Genomic DNA, 20,527 nt, shown 5'->3' on the forward strand with positions numbered 1-20,527 from the left:
AATGAACGAAGATCAACAACACAAATGGAATGCTATGGTAAGACATAACTTCTTTTTATCGAGCACCTAAAGGTCGATCACGAAATATCGAACACTTAACATCGAAAATGGACGGTTCCACATAGGGAAACAATGCTGTTGGCCAAATAAAAAAAAGGTTTTAAACAGAAATGAAGTGGGGGGCTTTGCCCCCACACACCCCGATGTGGTGCCCCCCACACACACCATTAACTAAATATACCAATTCTGAGATCACTGTACAGTGGAGAAAGAACAAAATCCATGTAACAGCCAAACGACTCATTTCCCTGTGTGAAAACAGCCATTTGCAATTTTCAAACTTCAACATTTAAGTGATCAACCCTTAGGTGTTGGATAACCTAAGGTTTTGATCACCTAATAAGGAACCACTAAAGAATGCCAGTAAATGAAGATTACAGTACCATGATCTCACTTCTAGCTTAGTTACCTGTTTTGCAATGGATCATAAATGAACATTATATTTTTAAGTCTGAAGTTCCAGTTGGTAAACATTGGTATGTTCTAAAAATCAGTTTTTGGGGAGAATGTTGTTATTTTTAACTTATTCAACTTTAACTTCAAAATGCTTGCTACCATACCAAATAGATATATAGTACAAGACAAAACAAGACACATTCAAGATAAAAACTAAATAATGTTAAAGATTAAAGTGTGCAATATGAAAAAAACACAGAAATAATCTTTGCTTTTGAAGGGCAAGTTAAAAGGATATGTCCAGGAGGATCTCATAAAAACGGCCACTGTGCAGGACTTCCTCAACCACAAGAGAATAAGGCTCCAGACACTTTGCGCTTGATAACAAAAGGAAAATACTTCAGATGTTTCCAGCCAAGCTGTAGAAACTTCCAAACATCACATGGTAGAAGAACATAAGAGCCTAGCTAGAGTGCAAGGGATGACTCATAAAGTGGAGTGATGCAGTAGTAACAATGAATATGCCATGACTTTGGAGTTCTGTACCAGCTTAACAGATAAAATCTGATTTATGAAGCCTGAGGTAAAGGAATCTGCGGGAGTCTACAGAAGAAGATACCAGGGCTGCCTATATCCCAAGAAGTTTCTGTAAATGAAGGCGTTGATTATGGGCTGCATTCCTTACCTTAAATGGAAACTTGAACATTTGATTATTACCAATATATGGTCCCTAACATCTAGTCTGTTATCCAAAACCATTGCAGGATTATTACCTTATCTGCAAATGCTAAATTATCACCACAATAAAAATAGTGGCTTTAAGGACTAGACAGCTGGAATTCCTTAAGGTAGTATGAACTGCTGTGGCTGCTGTTTTACAACTACCAGTTTTTAGATAATTATTCATCCAGTTTTTGATGCATTCCAAGTCATCATCAAGAGAGTCTGCAGAAACATACCTGTCAACCTCTAAGCACAGGAAATATGGAGGCCAAAAATTAGGGACAGCATTTAAAATGTTGTTCTTTTAAATTTAGAACATTGCTAAAACAGCAGATTTTGCATTAACATGCATTTGTTGAAGGATATGGAGTCTGAAACTGAAATGTATGTCATTATTGAGTGACTTCAGTTCTCAATGATTTTCCATAAAACAACAAATTGTATGATGAACAGATCAAAAATATGAATCTAAGATCTGGACTTTCTTCAAAAACCCAGAGAGTTGAGAGGTATGTTCAGTAGACAGTTTGTTCTGAGGAAGGGAAGAATGGCCGTGAATATCATCTGTATAACTGTGTTTATCTGTGCAATGGTGTTATAGTGATGGGCAGCTTATTTTCATCTGCCCTTTCTTCTCGTATTGGACCAGACAGCAGATGAGTGAGTTTGGGATGACTGCAGCTGATTTTTGGGATATTTATTATGATTGCTATTCCCGGTGAAAGAACAAATATTTCAGCCCCTGCCTGCCTGAATTGTCTGCTGTTTGTCCTGAGTTTTCTTACTAATTGGATGCATTTAGTTCCCTGTTTGCTGGCTGTAACTTTTTCCTTTTATGTAAGTGATTGCCTATTATGTAAGGACCTTAGTTTTGTGGATCAGAGCTTTATGGTGCTGAACTGCTTTTTGCTGAGCTTATTGAAGTCCTGCTGTGTTAACTGCATTTTGTTTGTATACTTTCCTTGTTTTATCTGGGCTTGAACATGCTGTGTTAATTGGATTTTGTTATCTGGTCCAAAAGAAAGCAATCTGTGGCAATAAATCCAGATATGCCAAAAAACAAAACATAAATGTAAAGATATCTAGAAACACTATGGACTCAGAACAATTTATTTTATCAACACTAGTACAAACTTTCACATTTAATGCTTCATCAGACAATAAAATATTCTTTGTATTTTTATTTCTTTCACTCTTAATATGATTGATCATTTTTATTTGCTCCTTATAGCATAACTTATTTTTACAATTAGTTTTATAAACAAATACGATTTTATAAAAGATTCATGGATGACGTGTTCTTAATTTGGGATGATATGTTAATAGAGTTTGATGAATTTATAAATGATATACATACTACAACTAGTTATTAAACATTCAAGAAAACTGCATTTCAAACAGCTTGATTTTTAGACATCACTATTGGAAAAAATTAAATTGGAAAAATAGGTACATCATTATATAAGAAAGATGTGAAGAGAAACACTTATTTACATCATACGAGTATGCATCCAATATTTATATTTGAAAACATCCTTAAGACTCAGATGTTACAAGTTGCAAAATTAAATACATCAGATACAATTATGGAAGAACAATTGAAACAAATGTCAGATGAATTTATTAGCCAAGGTTGTGACCAAAAACAAAGAATGATAGGGAAGGTGGAAGAAGACCTAGTTTTTCAGAAAGAGAGTATGACCAACAGAGTAGTTATAAGAGAAATATTAGCAATAACAAATGTATAATCATGCTTGCACATAACCATAAAGCTAATGAGGTATGAAACATCATTAGAAAGCATTGGCATATCCTTCAACATGTTTCACAACTGAAAGAAATTGCTGATGTGGGACATAGTTTTGGATACAAAAAATCACACACTTTGAAAAATAAGTTATGCTATAAGGAGTAAATCAAAACAATCAATTGTGTTAAGAGTGAAAGAAAGGGGCATGTGTATATAAATTGTATTTATTGCAAATATATTTATAAAGAAAATATTTATAAACATCTTGTTAGTGGTAAACAAATTATGTTACAAGTTTATGGTAATTGTGAAAAAACATTATATATATGGTGAAATGTGAGCTATATGAGGTGCTCTATATATATTCAAGACTAAGCATAAGTTGAAAGAATGTGTAAGTGATCACTTGACATAAGGAGACATAGAAACAAATGCACTATACAAGCATATGAAAGAAACCAATGACACACATTGTTTTAGATTTATGGTTTTATAAGTTGTAGAAGAATAGATTGGGGGGGATAAAATAAATATTACTGAAAAGAAAGAATTTAAATGGATTGTTAGGTTTAGACCTCATAAATATCCAGCTTTAAATGTTGTGGTTAGCATTAAACCCATATTAAGAGAATTACATAACCAAGTTAAATGATCTGGGGTGTGATACCCCTTTAGGAACTTATTACGAACATTTATTGTGGTGACATATTAAGTATGTGATTAGGTGATTGTTTTACATCATATGACTTTTATGAATGCTATTTAAGGATATGCTATATTGAAATATTTTATTGTCTGCTAAAGCATTGAATGTGAAAGTTTGTACTAGTGTTAATAAATTGTTGTGTGGTTGTTCTGGATATCTTTACATTTGTGATTTGGATTTTATCTGCCTTAGTTTCATCTGGGTTTGGATGAGGCAGCAGGTGAGTAACTTGGGGTTGACTGTTGATAATTTTGGGCATGATAGTTGTGATTCCTGCTCCTGGTGAGAAAAAGAATGGTTCCACCCCTGCCTGACTAATCTGTCCACTGTTTGTCCTAAGTTTTTTTTTTTTGCTGTTCTGGTTGTGTGGTGTTCTCTTCTTACGATTGATGTTGCCCCCTTTAAGTAGGTGTTTCCCTAGTACATAAACATGGGACAGTGCTTTATAGTTTTGAGCTGCAGTGTGCTGAGCTTGTTGGGCTCCTGCTGTGTAAAATGGATTTATTTGTATATTGCAGTTGTTTCATCCATGTTTGATTGCTATGCTAAGTGCACTGAGCAGTAGTTGATTTCATACTTATCTTAGAATTATCAGGCATGACTATAGTTTTCAGTGTTTTTTGCTGTTTTTCTGGGGTCCTTCAAGTTAAGTTTGAGTCTCATGATCTGGTTCAATCACTCAATTGTACAACAGCTAATGGATCCTACTTCTTCCCATTTATGTAGTCAGCTAATTTCTGGTCGCATAATGGTCTCTATTGTCATGGCTTCACAGTTTGCTCTGTCCACTTTTGTTGTCAGTCTTCTTGCTTCAGGAGCACAGAGGCAATGTAGCAAAAGCTTTACTTTTTATTATCTATTGAATTACTCATCAATAGTTGTTAATTTTGGACACTAACCTCTAACACACTCAACATCAGTAAGTTTAATACTACACTGAAATCATCTAATAACAGACCCACTTTTATGATGTTGCTCAGAAACCACCAACTAAGCTGCCAAGATCTGATCTGACAAACCTCAACCACATAACACTACTCACTCTAACGCATCACTTGTACCTTTACCCACAACCGAAATAAGTTACCTCAACTCTGCACCTGCTCCCAAAGGACTCCCAAGGCTGTAACTACACATGGTAATATATTAGTAATAAAATGCTGTATTTATTTTACATGCTGTGGATGAATATGGTCATTGTCAGCTAACTTTCTGGTGCCATGAATCAAGATGTGACCAAAGATCTTAATTTCCTTAAACACAAATATGAATACACCATCACTGTTGTCCATGTTAAAATGAATGACTTCAGATGCTCTATAATGGGAGGGATGCAAATAGATATATCTGAACTCTATATGCATCTGCCTGAGGCAGGTAAGACACATGCCTTGAGTGTATCTTGCCCTCTCCAAGAATGATGCCCCAGTTTCAAACAAAAATAATTAAGTTCAACAACTGTTCTATTAATTTCTCATTTCTGGAGAATCCAATATGTGTCAACATGGGAAGAGGTGACTAACAGGCTAGCCTGCCTTGACATGGGTGGCCTTCACTTCTGTTCACAGTATATTTTCTGCCCCACAATGCCTTTTATAGGTAAAATTCATATACCTGACATTCTGTCTTAGCAAATTCTAATCTTGTTTACATTAAGATGGTTATAAACAATAACTTTCCTGATTTTGAGGCCTTCCTGGCATATGACCTCACCTTCCTAACATTCAAACACATTCATATATGTGTTGCTACAAAAACTTAGTCTGTGTTCTTATAACAGTCCTTCTATAACAGCGTACAGTGCCTTTCCTTATTTCAGATCATTTAAGGGTAAAGGGAGTATCTGTTTATTCGTTAAAATACTAGCTCACACCAAGTACTAAAACATTCTGAATTCAAGCTCCTTGACATTTTGGTCACATTTGATATAGTCAGTTATCACATCACTACCAACTATATATCTCTCTCTCTTTCAGCGTTACCTAAATCCCTTATTAGGTACCTTGACAAGTTGGATTCCAAAGGTATTAATCCCAGTATCCTAAGTCTAGGTGATTTCAATTATCCATCCATCAACTGAGAATCTTACACAAACAGCAATAAATATACCCATCATTTCGTAGATTTCATTAATACCAACTCCCTACATCAAGTTGTCCATCTTCCCATACCAGTGTGAAATATATTTACCTTGTTACAAATATTGCCTTTGTTTCCTTCCACACCTCCTTATATTCTCCCCTCCTTGGTCAAAATCTTAACACCATGTTAAGAGCTTTCCCCTCAAAACTAGTACCAACTGTCCCACAAAATCAACAACATTAAGGACTACTCCAAAGCCAACCTTATATCCCTATCTGACTACCTCAAGAATTTCAACAGTACTTTGTCCTCTGCTGACCCAGTCTCTAAAGCTCCACATTTACTAATGATTTTACAGCCATCTTAACCAGCGGATACATAAGTCAATACCTACTGGGGCAAACTCCTATAGTAGAACCCCAGAAAAACACTTTAATAGGACTAAATGATATGCCTCATTAAAAACATTCTACCATCATTCCGAACGAGGAGTATAGGCACGGATGCACGGATCATAACTGCATTAGCAGGAAGACCAAGGCTGAGTATAAATTAAAAATTGCTAATTCTTAGAAGGATAGTTAGAATGCTTTTTAACAATAATAAGGAGTATTAGAAACATTCACCACTAATGCACCAAACTCAAAGTGAATGTCACTATCTTTCTGATACCAAAACCAAAGCAAATATCCTGGCTGACAAATTTAGATCAAGTCTTTCCCTTTTCTCACACCCCAAAATTTTGCTTGACAAGGTTCCAAGTCTCAGGTAGAGCATGTCTAAAACCAGGCACATGAGTAAGTTAAGTGAAACCCAAAACTCACATCATGACTAGAATTAAACTCCTATGTAGACATTGCTAGCCCTCCGAGAATATTATACAGGAAGAAACTGTTCTCAGTTATGCCAGCATAGCTGCAAAGAACAAAGTGACCAGTTCACATTCATCAAAGGGAAGCGTTCTATGGGCACAGAGATAGGCTGGGGTGCACAGCCTGCTGATGACCCTAAAAAGCATCAGCACTCATGTACATGCAGCAAACTTTTCGTAGAAGGTCTCAAGCATATTATACAGCATGGTATTCACCAAGCCTAAGTAGGATATCAAAGAGGCCAGAAAGTTTGCATTTACATTCAAACCTTAACCCCAGTCTCTTAAGTCTGCAAAGCCTGTCATGAAACCAGGGCTCAAGGATATAAATGAAATAGAGCAGGAAACTATTGCAGACTCCAACAAACTTATTTGGATCAATATTCTGAGACAAGCAGTCAAGAAATTATTATACATTCCTTATACTCACATTTCAATTCTTACTTTTCTGAAGATTGCAGTTACAGTTCTTAAAATTTCATCCAGCCGACTTACAGCAGGAGAATTGCCTGCTTATTCCTGTTGGTGTCCCATGTATACGAAGGAGGATGGGTGGCTGCTGTTCGGATTTGGGGTAATTATTATAGCTCTCAAAGTTTTTGCAAAAGAATCAGGAACAAAGCCAAAATAAGGGGTGATCAAAGGCCCCAAATCAGGCACAATTCTTAAATGTTACTCTAAATCATTTATACGGTTAATAGACCAACAGGAAGGGGACCCACTGATCCAATCCTGAACAAAAAATGAGTTTCCCGATGAATAAGATGCATGAAAGTGTAATGCCTGGGATGATTGACTGACTCTAATCCTCACTGATTTACCAGAAATCCAAAAACTTACAAAGGACAAGGCAATAATAGGAGTCAGAATCAAGGATAGTCTACATAATCAAGACAAACAAGAACTATGATTACTACAACACCAAGAATAGGTATATATTGGATCAGGTTTTAGAGGCAGGAATTAGGGTATTTACACAGTATGCATACTGGAGGTTAACATTATGAAAGGAGAGATACATTTCTCCCTGGGTGAATATATTGTAAGCAGGCAGTATCCTTTGTTGATGTTAAAACGTCCATAAAGCAAGGATACAGCAGTGATATGCCAGTAGTAAGATTATATTAAAGTGCCATGACAAATTTGGTATCAGTTTCCTGTTAATCTCCAGATTTTTGCTTAGGGCTTTGTTGCACCAATGTAACACTTACATGGGGGACGGCAGTCACAAAACACTGTTGCTGTTTATTTTGTCTAGTAATGATACTTATCTTGTGCACTGCATCCAGCCTTTTCAGATTAAACTACAGAGGAATTCATGCAGTTTTCAAAGAAAAATACTTCCTAAAATAAAGTTATTTGTTCTAGGAGTTACCTTGTTGTTGGCTTAGACTGTTTCCTTTCTTTCCATCCTGAAAAACAAATGGTGAACTGCTTTTATCTGTTCTGTTGTCTGACGCACTCCACTCCTTAAGCCATTTCACATGTAAATGTTAATTGCCTGCTGTGATAGTTTTTATATTTTTATTTAGTTGTATTTGTTATTGTAGATCTACATCCATTGTATGTATTTATGCAAGGTTTACTTTGGGGAATGGACATGACCTAGAATCAATGATAAAGCTGATGCTAGCTCCAAATTCACAGCATCATCACTGGTGAACAGACAAACAATATCCTGTAGAAAGTTTACTGCTCCAGGTGAACTGACCCTAGCAGGCAAACTGCATAATGGAGTGCATGAAGCAACATTGCTGTGGGAATAAAGTTCTGCAGTGGGTTAGCTCCAGAAAAATAAAAGTCCCTCTCATAGGTTAGGTAGTGTAGGAAGTCAGTATAAAAGACAATATTATAACAATAACCCACGCCTGGGTGTGGGTAATGCTGGATTTACCCACAGTTGGCGTGGTTTGGTCATGAGGGCGAAGCCCGAGTGGCCAAACAAAGACAACCGTGGGTAAATCCGGCATTACCCACACCCAGAAGTGGGTTATTGCTATTATACAATGACATTATTTAAGAAAAAAAATAATTACTTTTCTTAAATAATTGCATTGTATAATGCCTCCTTGCTGCCCTTCCACAGCTTTCTGGTATTCTGCGGCAGTTCTGATGTACTGCGCATGCGTATGTCTACGCAGTACGTCAGAGCTGTGAGCAAAAGCAACAGAGAAAGCATGATCTTGGTTCCTTTTTACAAACTGTTTTGCTATGTTAAATGGGTTTAACTTAGTTAGACAGCTTTAATAAAAGCAATGGAGAATCTCCATTGCTTTTTTAAAGCTGTCTTGCTATGTTAAACCCATTTAACATAGAGAGACAGTTTTGAAAAAAAGCAACGGAGAAAGCAAGATCTCCGTTGCTTTTTACAAACTGTCTCGCTATGTTAAATGGGTTTAACATAGCGAGACAGCTTTAAAAAAAGCAACTGAGACTCTCCATTGCTTTTTATAAAGCTGTCTCGCTATGTTAAACTCGTTTAACATAGCAAGACAGTGTGAAGCAACGGAGATCTTGCGTTCTCCATTGCTGTAAAAAAAGAGTTATAGTAATGGAAAAAGTCCGGGCGACCGGACCTTTTTCCATTACTATAACTCTGATTTACAATGTGCACGCTGGCCAATCAGCATGCATATTTTTGAATATTAATGGAGGTCATTGTATAATAGCTATTAACAGCCTACAGAATCCACTTTAGGAATGATATATTGTCAAGCACGTCCATTCAGTGCTGATTGCAGCAGTTTGTGAGTTCTGCACAAGGAAAGAGGGTGGGTACTGACCGTGTCAGCTCTCAGTCTCTGTTCTTCACTCAAGTAAAGATTGTACTCAGTACGTTACTCAGCAAAGATTAGCCATAGACACCTATAAGGCTATATGCTTACTAACTGGGGAGGGGGGTTTACTGAAGCACTTTTTTTTTTCATTGGCTTGTAACTACAAGACTTCATCTCATACAACAAGGATAATGCATTTTAACTTCTGCAGTGGTAGTATTTCATGGTTAAGTATTTTAAATCCCTATCATTTTAAAAAGCAGGAAAAAAATTCAAAGCCACAGTCACAAACAGATAAAAAGTACAACTACTGTTCCTGAACTTATATTTTATCTCAAAGCATTAAGTGCATACTTGCACTCTAAAAACTACTTAACTTTTTCTGTTTGTCTTTTCCTTCTACAGGAGGTCGACTTCATCTCTATCCACACGACTGTGCCCAGCACTTGCAAAATGGAGACCAGATAACTGGGGGTTACACAATCTACATCAATGGAGATCCTAGCCAGATGGTACCAGTGTTTTGTGACATGACCACTGATGGAGGTGGCTGGATTGTAAGTGTTATTATGCAGTTTAAAAATCAAACTTTCTAGATTTTGCCATCATTTTATTAATCTATCATTTAGTGACCAGGTAAGTGAAATGATTGAAAAGGTGCAATTTTATTCTGTAGTACAGTGACACTAACAAAAATACAAGTCATAATTTGTAATATACAATAAATAATTCAATATTTGAAGAAGGCTGTAGGTCAAATAACCATCAGCAGTTTTGCCCAACATAGTAGCCAAAATTGCCAAATACCTAAATGGGAGTCTTTTACTGCTATTTTTAATAGAAACTTCCTCCCTCATGCCCTATCTAATGGCATGACATCTCTCATGATGTGACCAAACTAAAATTAATTCTGTACACAGATATCTTCTTGCTAGATGCCCATAAACCCCCCAAATTCTGCAACAAATAACAGAGTCAGTGGACAAACCATTGCCATTGGGCCCACAACAATACACTCAGAATTAACAGTACCAAAATAAATATCACGTTAATCTCTACAGCAAAGAAACTAGCATCACTTCTATCCTTACATGTAACAGATTTAAAAGTGAATATTATTCTAATAGTAAGGAACAAAAATATATCAGGTAACACCTGATCTTTAAAGAATTTCAACATGCATACAGACAAAATTGCCACCAAAGTTTTACAACAACCAAAACAATGTTATCATCTCACGCATCTTCTCTCACCATTTCAAGATTGGTTATAGCCAAAAATGTGTTATTGCCACAGAATGAATATTCCCTTCCCCTTTCTACTCTTCATTTTGCAATAAAAAAAAAAAAAAAAAAAAATATATATATATATATATATATATATATATATATATATATATGGAAACAGTTAAAATCATTGAAAATAAAATACATGGATTTATTCTGATTACAGACACAAACTACGGTCACTGTATTTTAAATGAAAAATCTCACTAGTTACCAGTAACTAACAGAGCCACCTTTTTCTCAATGTGGACTTTAAAAACATTTGGCCCACTTCTCAAATGTTTACTGCAAATCAAGGAACGAGACTACTCCATTAGATACACCAAAGAAAGTACACTTACATTATCAGAACAAGACACAAACTAGTCATGGGAGGAAAAGCAGTCTCTAGAATAGGACCTGCTGCATGGAAAAATCTACCTATCAATATAAAAAATGTAGACTATCTTATAAACATTCAGCAGAAAGTGCATTTTCTTTTGTGACACATGCTATTTCTGCAGTTTATAATGGCAGGTAGATGTGCACTAATGTTTACTCTGTTTTATATATATATATATATATATATATATATATATATATATATATATATATATATGCCCCTAAGCTCTTACAAGCCTCTCTCTCTCTCTCTCTCTCTATATATATATATATATATATATATATATATATATATATATATATATATATGGCCCTGAGCTCTTAGAAGCCTAGTCAAGTTCTACCCTTATTTCCACGATTAGCACCTAAGACCTGTGTCCAAAGGGGGGTACAGATGGAATCCTTGGGCTGAATTCCAATCATCTAGATTGTAAAATAAATAAAATAAAATAAAAATAAGGGCTGTACCCACCATACATACAAAACATGATTATTCTAATCACCCATTCAAGATTTTAAATATCTTCTCCAAAATAAAATTATTAAAACTGGGGCAAGATCCATTTTGTTTAGCTAAAATATTGCTCTGATCCTGTTTTTTAATAGCATAATAGTGATAGTAAATGCAATGTTTTGATGCTTTTTCTGCCTTGCCAATATAAAAAACAGGACAGGACAAACATTTATTTCAGAAGCTCGAAATACTGAAATATTGAATTTCAGTATTTCTAGCCCAGAAAGCCGAATCCTGAGAACAGTGAAAGTTCAGAAGCGCGAAATTCAAAACCTCAAATACCGGAGGTTTTGAATTTCTTGCTTCTGAACTTTCACTGTGGTCATGTATTCAGGTAAGTGTGTGTGTTAAGGGTTTTGGGTAGGGGCTGTGGTGTGTGCCAGTGTGTTTTGTTGCTGTGATCTGTGTGTGTGAGGAGAATGTAGCTTGTGTGGTGGTGTTTTGTGTGTGTTTATATGTTGCGTGACCTCGGAGTGAGAATATTTAAGTAGGGGGGGTGTGGGGGGTGCATGTAGTAGAGAGGTTATGTGTGTATGTAGGGAGAATAGTGTGTGTGTGTGTGTGTGTGTGTGTGTGTGTGTGTGTGTGTGTGTGTGTGTGTGTGTGTGTGTGTGTGTGTGTTTGCAGTAGTACCGCGAAATTTAAAATCTGCAGTGTGCGAGATTTTGAATTTCGCGGTTTTGAGTTTTCGTGGTTTTGTGGATTCAGCTTTCTTGGCTCGAAATACTGAAATTCGATATTTCAGTATTTCGAGCTTCTGAAGTGAATCCATATATATATATATATATATATATATATATATATATATAATACCATATGTAATGCAATCAAATTGTCCTCTGCATTTATGGGCCCCATCATTTCCCAAAATAGTAAACTTGCTATTATTAATAAATGCACATTGCTTACAGGATGCACACATGTACATTTCCACAGGATGATTATTTGGAAAGGTTGTTTCTTATTTCCTAATATATTATTATTATTAACATCTCCTTTGTAAATAAATCTTGATTTAATCTCTTTCCAATCATTTATTTTGTCATGTTGAAAAGTGGCTAGTAATTCTTTCCACAGGAGAACTGTAAGTGGTAAAGCTAAGACACAAAGCTTTTCTACATTCTTTCTTCTCTACCTTATTTTGATATATATTTCTTTCTGAAACTAATGGTTTAATCCAAACAGAGGGAAAGAAATATTTCCTTTTCTCAACCACATCATTAATACTTTGTCCATCTGCCATACTGTATAGTATCTTTCCAAGAGCGTCCCTCTCCACCTTCAAACATAAAAAAGTTATATGACAAAATAATGTCCATGAAATTGTAAACTAAATACATTTTATCAAAGGGAGTATATTTAGAATCTACCAAATTATACCTAAATCATCCCACACTAATATATTGTGGAGTGACTGCCAAGAAATGATGCATATCAGTAGGAACTAAAGGCAGATCATGACATTATTCAGTACTCTGTATCACATCACAAAATGCCATTAACTCCATAAAGTAGAAGGAAATAAACGTGAAATGTATTTTAGCTTCTTAGTAATATAAATTGCCAAAGGCTTAGTTTTGTTTGAAATAATAGGTCTTAAAAGGGGATCTCGTCAAAAATAATATAGCATGCCAGAAATCTGCTGATTTAATAAAAGCTCCAGTAGAAAAATATTTATACTGCAATATACAAAATTCATTTCATTTCATTTTTGAAAACTGTACCATAAATAGAATAGTTATTTAACATAAAAATAGTGGTATAATCAAATAACTCCAGGAGTATGTCCACTTTCATTATATATATCAAGTTATCAGATGATAATTCATTCGATAATTCAAATCCTGCCTGAGAACGGTTAAAAGCTCTGTTATCTTATTTGCCCCATAACAGGCTATGATTATACACATAACTGTTCACATTACAAAAAGAATGGGCTATAATGTAGGGTTAGACATACAATGTCATTCTACCCTATTCTGCTTTTCACCATCATAAAACATTAAACAAAAGCAGCAACGTTACCTTATTTTACAGGAATGAAGGTAAACCCCTTACAAAATACTTATTATGCTTGTTAGTAATAACAACAGCAGATAAACATTTCAAAGTCAGTGTCAATAAAACCACCATTTTTTCAACATATCTACAGGTCATAATTTCTGCACTGGGTTCCCTTAAGCTGTTATTGACATTTGATTAACCTCTATGACCCTCAAAGGAGCATCATGTCAAAAAATTGCCATCATCTCTCAAAAGGGGCTCATTATTCACAAATGATTAAGACTGTCCAAATATAGTATAATATGACATTAATAAGCTCCCGACAAATCATCTGTTGATGAATATTTCTATGTTATTACAGTTACTGAAGGAATAGCCAAGAGATTTTTTGTCATGTGGAACAGTATACATAACCTTGCCAGCATATTCCTTCTTGTATCTAAAAAGTTTTTTTGTTCTTTCCATCTCCTCATAATAAAGACGTGTTCTTCCAATTTAACAAAAATGCCTTCATAGTCAGATTTGTGTGTCAAAAAATGGAATCATTAGTGATTAACTTAACAATTTTTTGAGAAAAAGGTATCCATAGTTTAGTCATTAGGTTTGATTAAAATATTCTAACATTCCAAAACCAGCTTTGCCAAAAGATGCCAATAGTCAGAATATAAAGTATAACCTTTAATCAGCCCATTTTGGAACTTATCCATACATATATCTATGTATACCCGCCAATGTTTTAAACACATGTCAAAATACAAGTTATCCAGCTGGACAGACTAATATTTGAATATTTTTTTTTTCTTAAACACACCCAGCTGTTTGGCCAATGTCATACTTCTTGAATTTGATGGAAAATATCCAGGGAAGTTGGTGATATCAACAGTTGTTACAAATACCTGCCAACTTACCCTTTCGTAGTGAGGATTGTGATGTTAGAACTTCTGTTTCAGAACAAGTTGTATGACTAGAAACTTTGGTCAAATGAACAGTTTGGTCACCCAGCAAAGGATGCTATTCTGTGTGGTAGGTCTGGACATGGATTAGGTATAGTACACTTTAGTATCAGACCAAAAGAGTAGCCAGCATACAGCCATCAGTGATGGTTGTATGCTGGCTGTTGTTTTGGTTTGGTTTATTGGAGTTTTGGGCCATGCCTCTTGCCATACTTGCGTGGATTTTTTGTTTGTTTACACTTTACTATCAGCCCATTTCTTGAGGGATCACTTATTATAAGTCATCCACCAAAAGATGTCCTGTATCAAAAACAATAAAACAAAGAAAAAATAACAAAAATTCTATACAAATGCTTTTGCAAGGACAAGCACCAACTACAGTCACATGCTGGGGGCTATGCCCCATGCCCAGTACTGCATATATACTTCCTACAAAACTGAAGATCTCAGAGAAAAGGAAACTGGCAGAGTTATATAAATCTTATTGTTTCAATGTAATCCAAGGTTGCAGAATCTCAGATAATCACTAAAAATAGCAGATTCATTTGCTCACTAAAGAAAAGGACCTAGACCTCTTTCAATGTATAGGGTACTCAATAAGGTGGCCTTCAAAGTGTGAAAATTATAAAGACCTGGCTATAGCTGGAACAACATTCGCTACCTGTGTGTAGCTTATGTATTGGAATAGTTAAAAAAAGAATGTCTAAGAGATCAACTCAATTCTCTCTGCAATGTTGCAAGGGACTGGCAATGACCATGGTCAAGCAGTTTGTAGATAAAAATAATTAGAAATAATATGGTGTACACAGGGAGTTTAAGAAGAAAATGTAATGCTGAGATTTAACAGCAGGCCTACAGATTTATTAACCATTGTATGTAGCCTAGTTTCATTTATTAATGAACCTGTTAAATATGGGTATGAGGAGGGAATTATTCAAGAGATAGAATAATTATTTTTCTTGGCAGTGGAGTGTTTTTTATTTAGAGATTTATATGTTGTATAGCCTACAGTCATCTCAGAGACTGGACTAGAATTTTTGCTGAGCATTGCTAATATGAAGGATAAAAGTGAGTGAGTGGGTAAGTGAGTGGGTGAGTGGGTAGGTGAGTGGGTGAGTGAGGGAGTGAGTCAGTGAGTGAGTGAGTGACTGCATCCATGGGTATAGGAATGGATATAGGTTGATGATTTAAATGTATTACTGAGAAAGGATGAAATTATCCATAAACACTTCTTTTAATCCATCCTGTGCGTCAAAATATATATTTGTTTGTTTGTGTCTTTCGGCTTTTCCCGGTTAGGGGTCGCCATAGCAGAACTCTGGTCTACTAATGATTGGTAGTGGATTTTTACGTACCGGGTTACCAGCCCTGATGCACAACCTTCAACGAAGGCACGCCCCTCTCACGTATGCCTCCACATAGAAGACGCTCTAGCTGAGAATCGAACGGGACAACGTCTTGCTATGAGGTGACAACGCTACTTAATCTTTTTTGTGACTTGTTTCTCAACAGTCTAGTAATGAACAGTGGCTGATCAGAAGATAAGACAACGCTTAGAGCAAGTGAAAAGAAATATAATCTGAGCAAACAAAATCATATATGTAATGATTCACTGTCTAGTTTATGGCTGCTACTGGGAAATGTTCCTTAAAGGCAGTGTCACACATTAAAACACCCTAAAGACTGAATAAAGCAAATATGATTTAAAAAAATTAAGTCTTATGGTTCACAAACCAATCAGAGGCAAGAATTTATGCGGTGTTATAAATAATTTAAGATGTGGAGAATAAAAAGATGAGATGGTAATTATACTCTAAGGAAATTAGCCAACTAGAAACCAAAAGTCACTCCTAAATAATAAGAGATTGACAATGTTTCATATGTCATTCAGAAGTAATTTCCAGAGAGCAGGACCAAGCTTGGAAGAAGCTTCTTCATGGGTGAAAAAAAGTAAAAAGTGGCCCTTTAATGGTAATGCTTCAATTTGTTGAGACCTAAGAGAATAGAGGATTACAATGAGGTTAATAGCAAAGGGCTGCAGAAGTTAGCTTGTATTCATTTGAAAATTATGACTATGAAAAGGAGACATGATTACTGAGGTTTGTGTTAGTGGAAATAAGAAGATTGCTTCATTGTATTCTATTGTTGAAATGGGTTATGAAATATAAATTGTAAGAGTTTCCTGCAATACAGATGAGTTCAGAAGATTACACAATGCTGAGATAGGGAGGTCAAACCCCAATTTTATATATTTGTTTTTTTTTTCATCAGATTTGTGGGGCCTAATTAAAAACTTAGCATTTAGATAGAGTTAGGTATTGTTGGAATATATCTGAAATATATATATATATATATATATATATATATATATATATTTTTTTTTTTTTTTTTTTTTTTTCCACAGCCAAAAGTCCATTTTCAGTGGAGACCCGAGGAGAAAAGCTCCAGAGGTAATACAGAAAAACATTAGTAATATATATATATATATATATATATGTATATATATAAATAAAAGTATGCAAAATTTACAGCAATAAAAAGACAAATATGCCATAGTTAACAATACTTGAAAGGCTTTTTTTGTAGTAATGGTGGTATTAGATGTGTTAGAGTAAACAACAGAGAGAATATTGTTACTGTAAGACATAAATAAGAGAAGAAATTAAGATAGAGCATGTTGATAATACAAAGAGAGTTGAAGTAGATTTAAGTATATGCATATTTCCATGTGTTATAATCACCTAACTCAAGGGGTTAATACAAAAAACAGTATTGTGATAGCAAGTAAGGAGGATAAAATAATTCCTGTATATTATATTGCTTAAAGGATTAGGTGGATATATATATATATATATATATATATATATATATATATATATATATATATATATGGGTCTAATTCATTTGCCCTAACTTCCGATTGCCCGACACCCATTTGCCCGACACCAAATGACCGAAATTTTATTTGACTGAAATTTCATTTGACCGACAAGTATTATTGGCAAGTAAATGGGATATGCCCCCTTCCGCACTGTAGTGCGACCCTGGAGTTAGAATATATAGTTAGAGGGGGTGTGGGGGCAAAGCTCCCCAACTTAATTTCATATTATATTGTTTAGTTTTGCTTTAATATTGCTTAATAAAATAAAAGTAAGTGGGGGGCTTTGCCCTCCCACACCCCACACTTCAGGATCACACTACAGTGGGGAAGGGGGCATATCCCATTTACTTGCCAATAATACTTGTCGGTCAAATTAAATTTCGGTCAAATTAAATTTCAGTCAAATGAGGTCGGGTAAATGGGTGTCGGTCAATCGGAAGTTAGGGCAAATGAAGTAGATCCATATATATATCTATCTATCTATATATATATATATATATATATATATATATATATATATATATATATATATATGTGTGTGTGTGTGTGTGTGTGTGTGTGTGTGTAAATAGATATATATATATATATATATATATAGATATATACATATATATATATATATATATGTATATGGGTATACTTCACAAGACCAACCAAACATTTAACCGACCAACACCAAAAAAATGAACTCTTAAAATCCTGAAAATTCAAAACCCTGTCATAAACCCAAAAGTACAAAACACCGACAGACCTCCAATATAATACACTACAAAAGCTGAGTACCACACCCACACCCCACCCACAACCAAAACCAGCAAATCCAAAACATCTGACTAAATATTCATGATGGTAGCTATAGTACCAACATGAATATTCATTGCAAAAAAGAAATTTTAACAAAAAACACAATCATAGAATAGATTAAATTAATGCTTTTGCAGGCGGGGCTGTGTCCCTCTGCACTCTCCAAACACCTGAAACTTAAAGATATATACTCCAAGATCACACTATAGTGCAGACATTTATTTATTTATTTTTTATTTTACATTTGTTGACCGGACTAGTCTAACTGGATATATGTCCATTTTCAGTAGAGGCCCGGGGAGAAAAGCTCCGTGCATGAACAGTGACAAAGTTAACAATATATAATAAGACATGAAAATCATAATGCAGAGGTAGCATTGGTCAAAAGAAAACTTATAATAATAAAATTATAAACTATAAAAATTATACTAAAAATTATACTAAACACAACAGTAGGTATTAGCAAAACCCAATTAAGAGAGAAAAGCCCTTATATTTTATTCTCTTACTATGAAGAAAAGAGTAGTAACTAGATTTGGAGGCAAAGGTTAGATGAGTAGGGAAAGGGGTAAGAGCAGGAAGGGGGAAAAGATATCAGTCTGGGTTAGCACATGGACAAAGACAATGAGTTTTAAAATGTTCTTTAAGATGTTTTTTAAATAGAGAAGTAGAAGCAAGGGTTGATAATTCAGAAGGAAGCTGATTCCAGTTTTTACCTGCTGTGTTCGAGAAAAGTGAGTCACCAGCTTTTTTGTTAGATTTAGTCGAGGAGACAAGGAGCTTATTAGCAGAGCGTAGTGTAGCTAGATTTTTATATGGTGTAATCAGATTAGTGAGGATAGGCGTGTTGGGGTGGTATAGGATCTTTTGAGTGACAAGTAATTGTTGACAGAGTATATGGTTCTGCAGTTCTAGCCATCCAAGTTGTTTGAGGTTGAGGCAGCGGTGAGTTTTAAAGGGACAGCATGTGATGAATCTAGCTATGCTATTATAACAGGTGGAAAGTTTGGAGAGGTTGTTTTTAGATAGGTTGTATATATAGCAGAGGCATAGAAAAGGGTAAAAATGAGGTGGGTCTGGGCAATAGTTTTCCTGGCAGAAGGGGTAAGAAAGGGTTTAATTCTATAGAGGGTACCAAGTTTTTTGTTAGCTGATTTTATGGTGGAGTTGATATGGTCATCATAGTTGAGACGATTATCAATTGTTACACCTAATAGGCGGGTTGTAGTATCTGGGGTTATGTTGGTAGCATTGTTAGAGGTTATAGAGAAGAATGCATTAGGTGATTTAAGAGTTGGAGAAAATAGCAGTACTTTTGTTTTTTGGGGGTTTAGGAGGAGGTAGTGTTGCATGAACCAGTTTTCAACATTATGAAAAACAGTTTGGGTAAGGGACTGGAGAGTGGCTATATTCTTAGCTGTACAGATTAAGGTGGAGTCATCTGCATATTGAATGCAGGTGGCTTGAGGTATGTTCATGTGCAGATTGTTAATAAATAAGGAAAAAAAGAAGGGGACCTAAGATAGAGCCTTGGGGTACCCCAATATTTACTGGAAGTAATGTAGACAGATTGTTATCCCAAAGTACTGCTTGCTGTCTATTTTCCAGATACGACCTAAACCATTTTAATGCTTGTGGATCGAGAGAATGGGCCTTTAGTTTATCTAGAAGTAGGTTATAGTTAACCATATCAAAGGCTTTTGACAGGTCAATAAAAAGTGCAGAGGAAAACGAGTTATTGTCACGATTTTTATATATAGAGTTGGTGAAGGATAGTAGGGCAGTTGTTGTGCTATGGAATGGTCTGAAGCCATGTTGGCAGTTAGTTAGTAGGTTATATTGTAGTAGGTGGTTAAGTAATTGTTTGTGAATAAATTTTTCCATTATCTTAGCTAATGGGGAGAGTAAAGCAATAGGTCGATAGTTAGAAAGCTCAATAGAAGATCCACCTTTATGTAAAGGGATGATGTGGGATACTTTCCATATGGTAGGGATTTTGCCTTCTGAGATAGTTCTGTTAATAAGGAGAGAGATGGGATAGCCTATGGCTTTTGCGGCAATTTGTAGGTACTCAGATGGGAGACGGTCAGCAGAAGGGGTGCAAGGTTTCAGTTTTTGAAGTAGCTTACAGATGAAAGATGTAGGTACAGGTTGTATTTGAAAGGTAGGAGATGAAATCATGGAGGTGTTTAGTGGGGAAGCAGTAAAAGGTGGTAAAGAGTTGGCTAGTGTTTGAATGAGCGGATTTCCTGTTCCGCTCAGCTTGGGGTGTCGGCTTTTTATATATTCAGTCCTCTGAATGTCAGAAAATTAAAGTGCAGTTAAATAAAACTTCAACT

The 20,527-nt window shown here is 35.3% G+C and overlaps 1 protein-coding gene across 3 annotated transcripts in view; it reads left to right on the top strand.

Moving 5' to 3' along the window:
* TNR (tenascin R) overlaps nucleotides 1–20,527 on the top strand; it is a 5,843,683-nt gene that overhangs the window by 5,709,598 nt on the left and 113,558 nt on the right. For all 3 annotated transcript variants that reach the window (XM_044085960.1, XM_044085961.1, XM_044085962.1), the window contains one exon: nucleotides 9,771–9,922. In XM_044085960.1, the coding sequence (XP_043941895.1) occupies nucleotides 9,771–9,922 (152 nt within the window). The remainder of the gene's footprint in view (nucleotides 1–9,770; nucleotides 9,923–20,527) is intronic.

Source organism: Protopterus annectens, chromosome 10.part0, assembly GCF_019279795.1.
Source record: "Protopterus annectens isolate FY-2018-M chromosome 10.part0, PAN1.0, whole genome shotgun sequence".
Classification (NCBI taxonomy): domain Eukaryota; kingdom Metazoa; phylum Chordata; order Ceratodontiformes; family Protopteridae; genus Protopterus; species Protopterus annectens.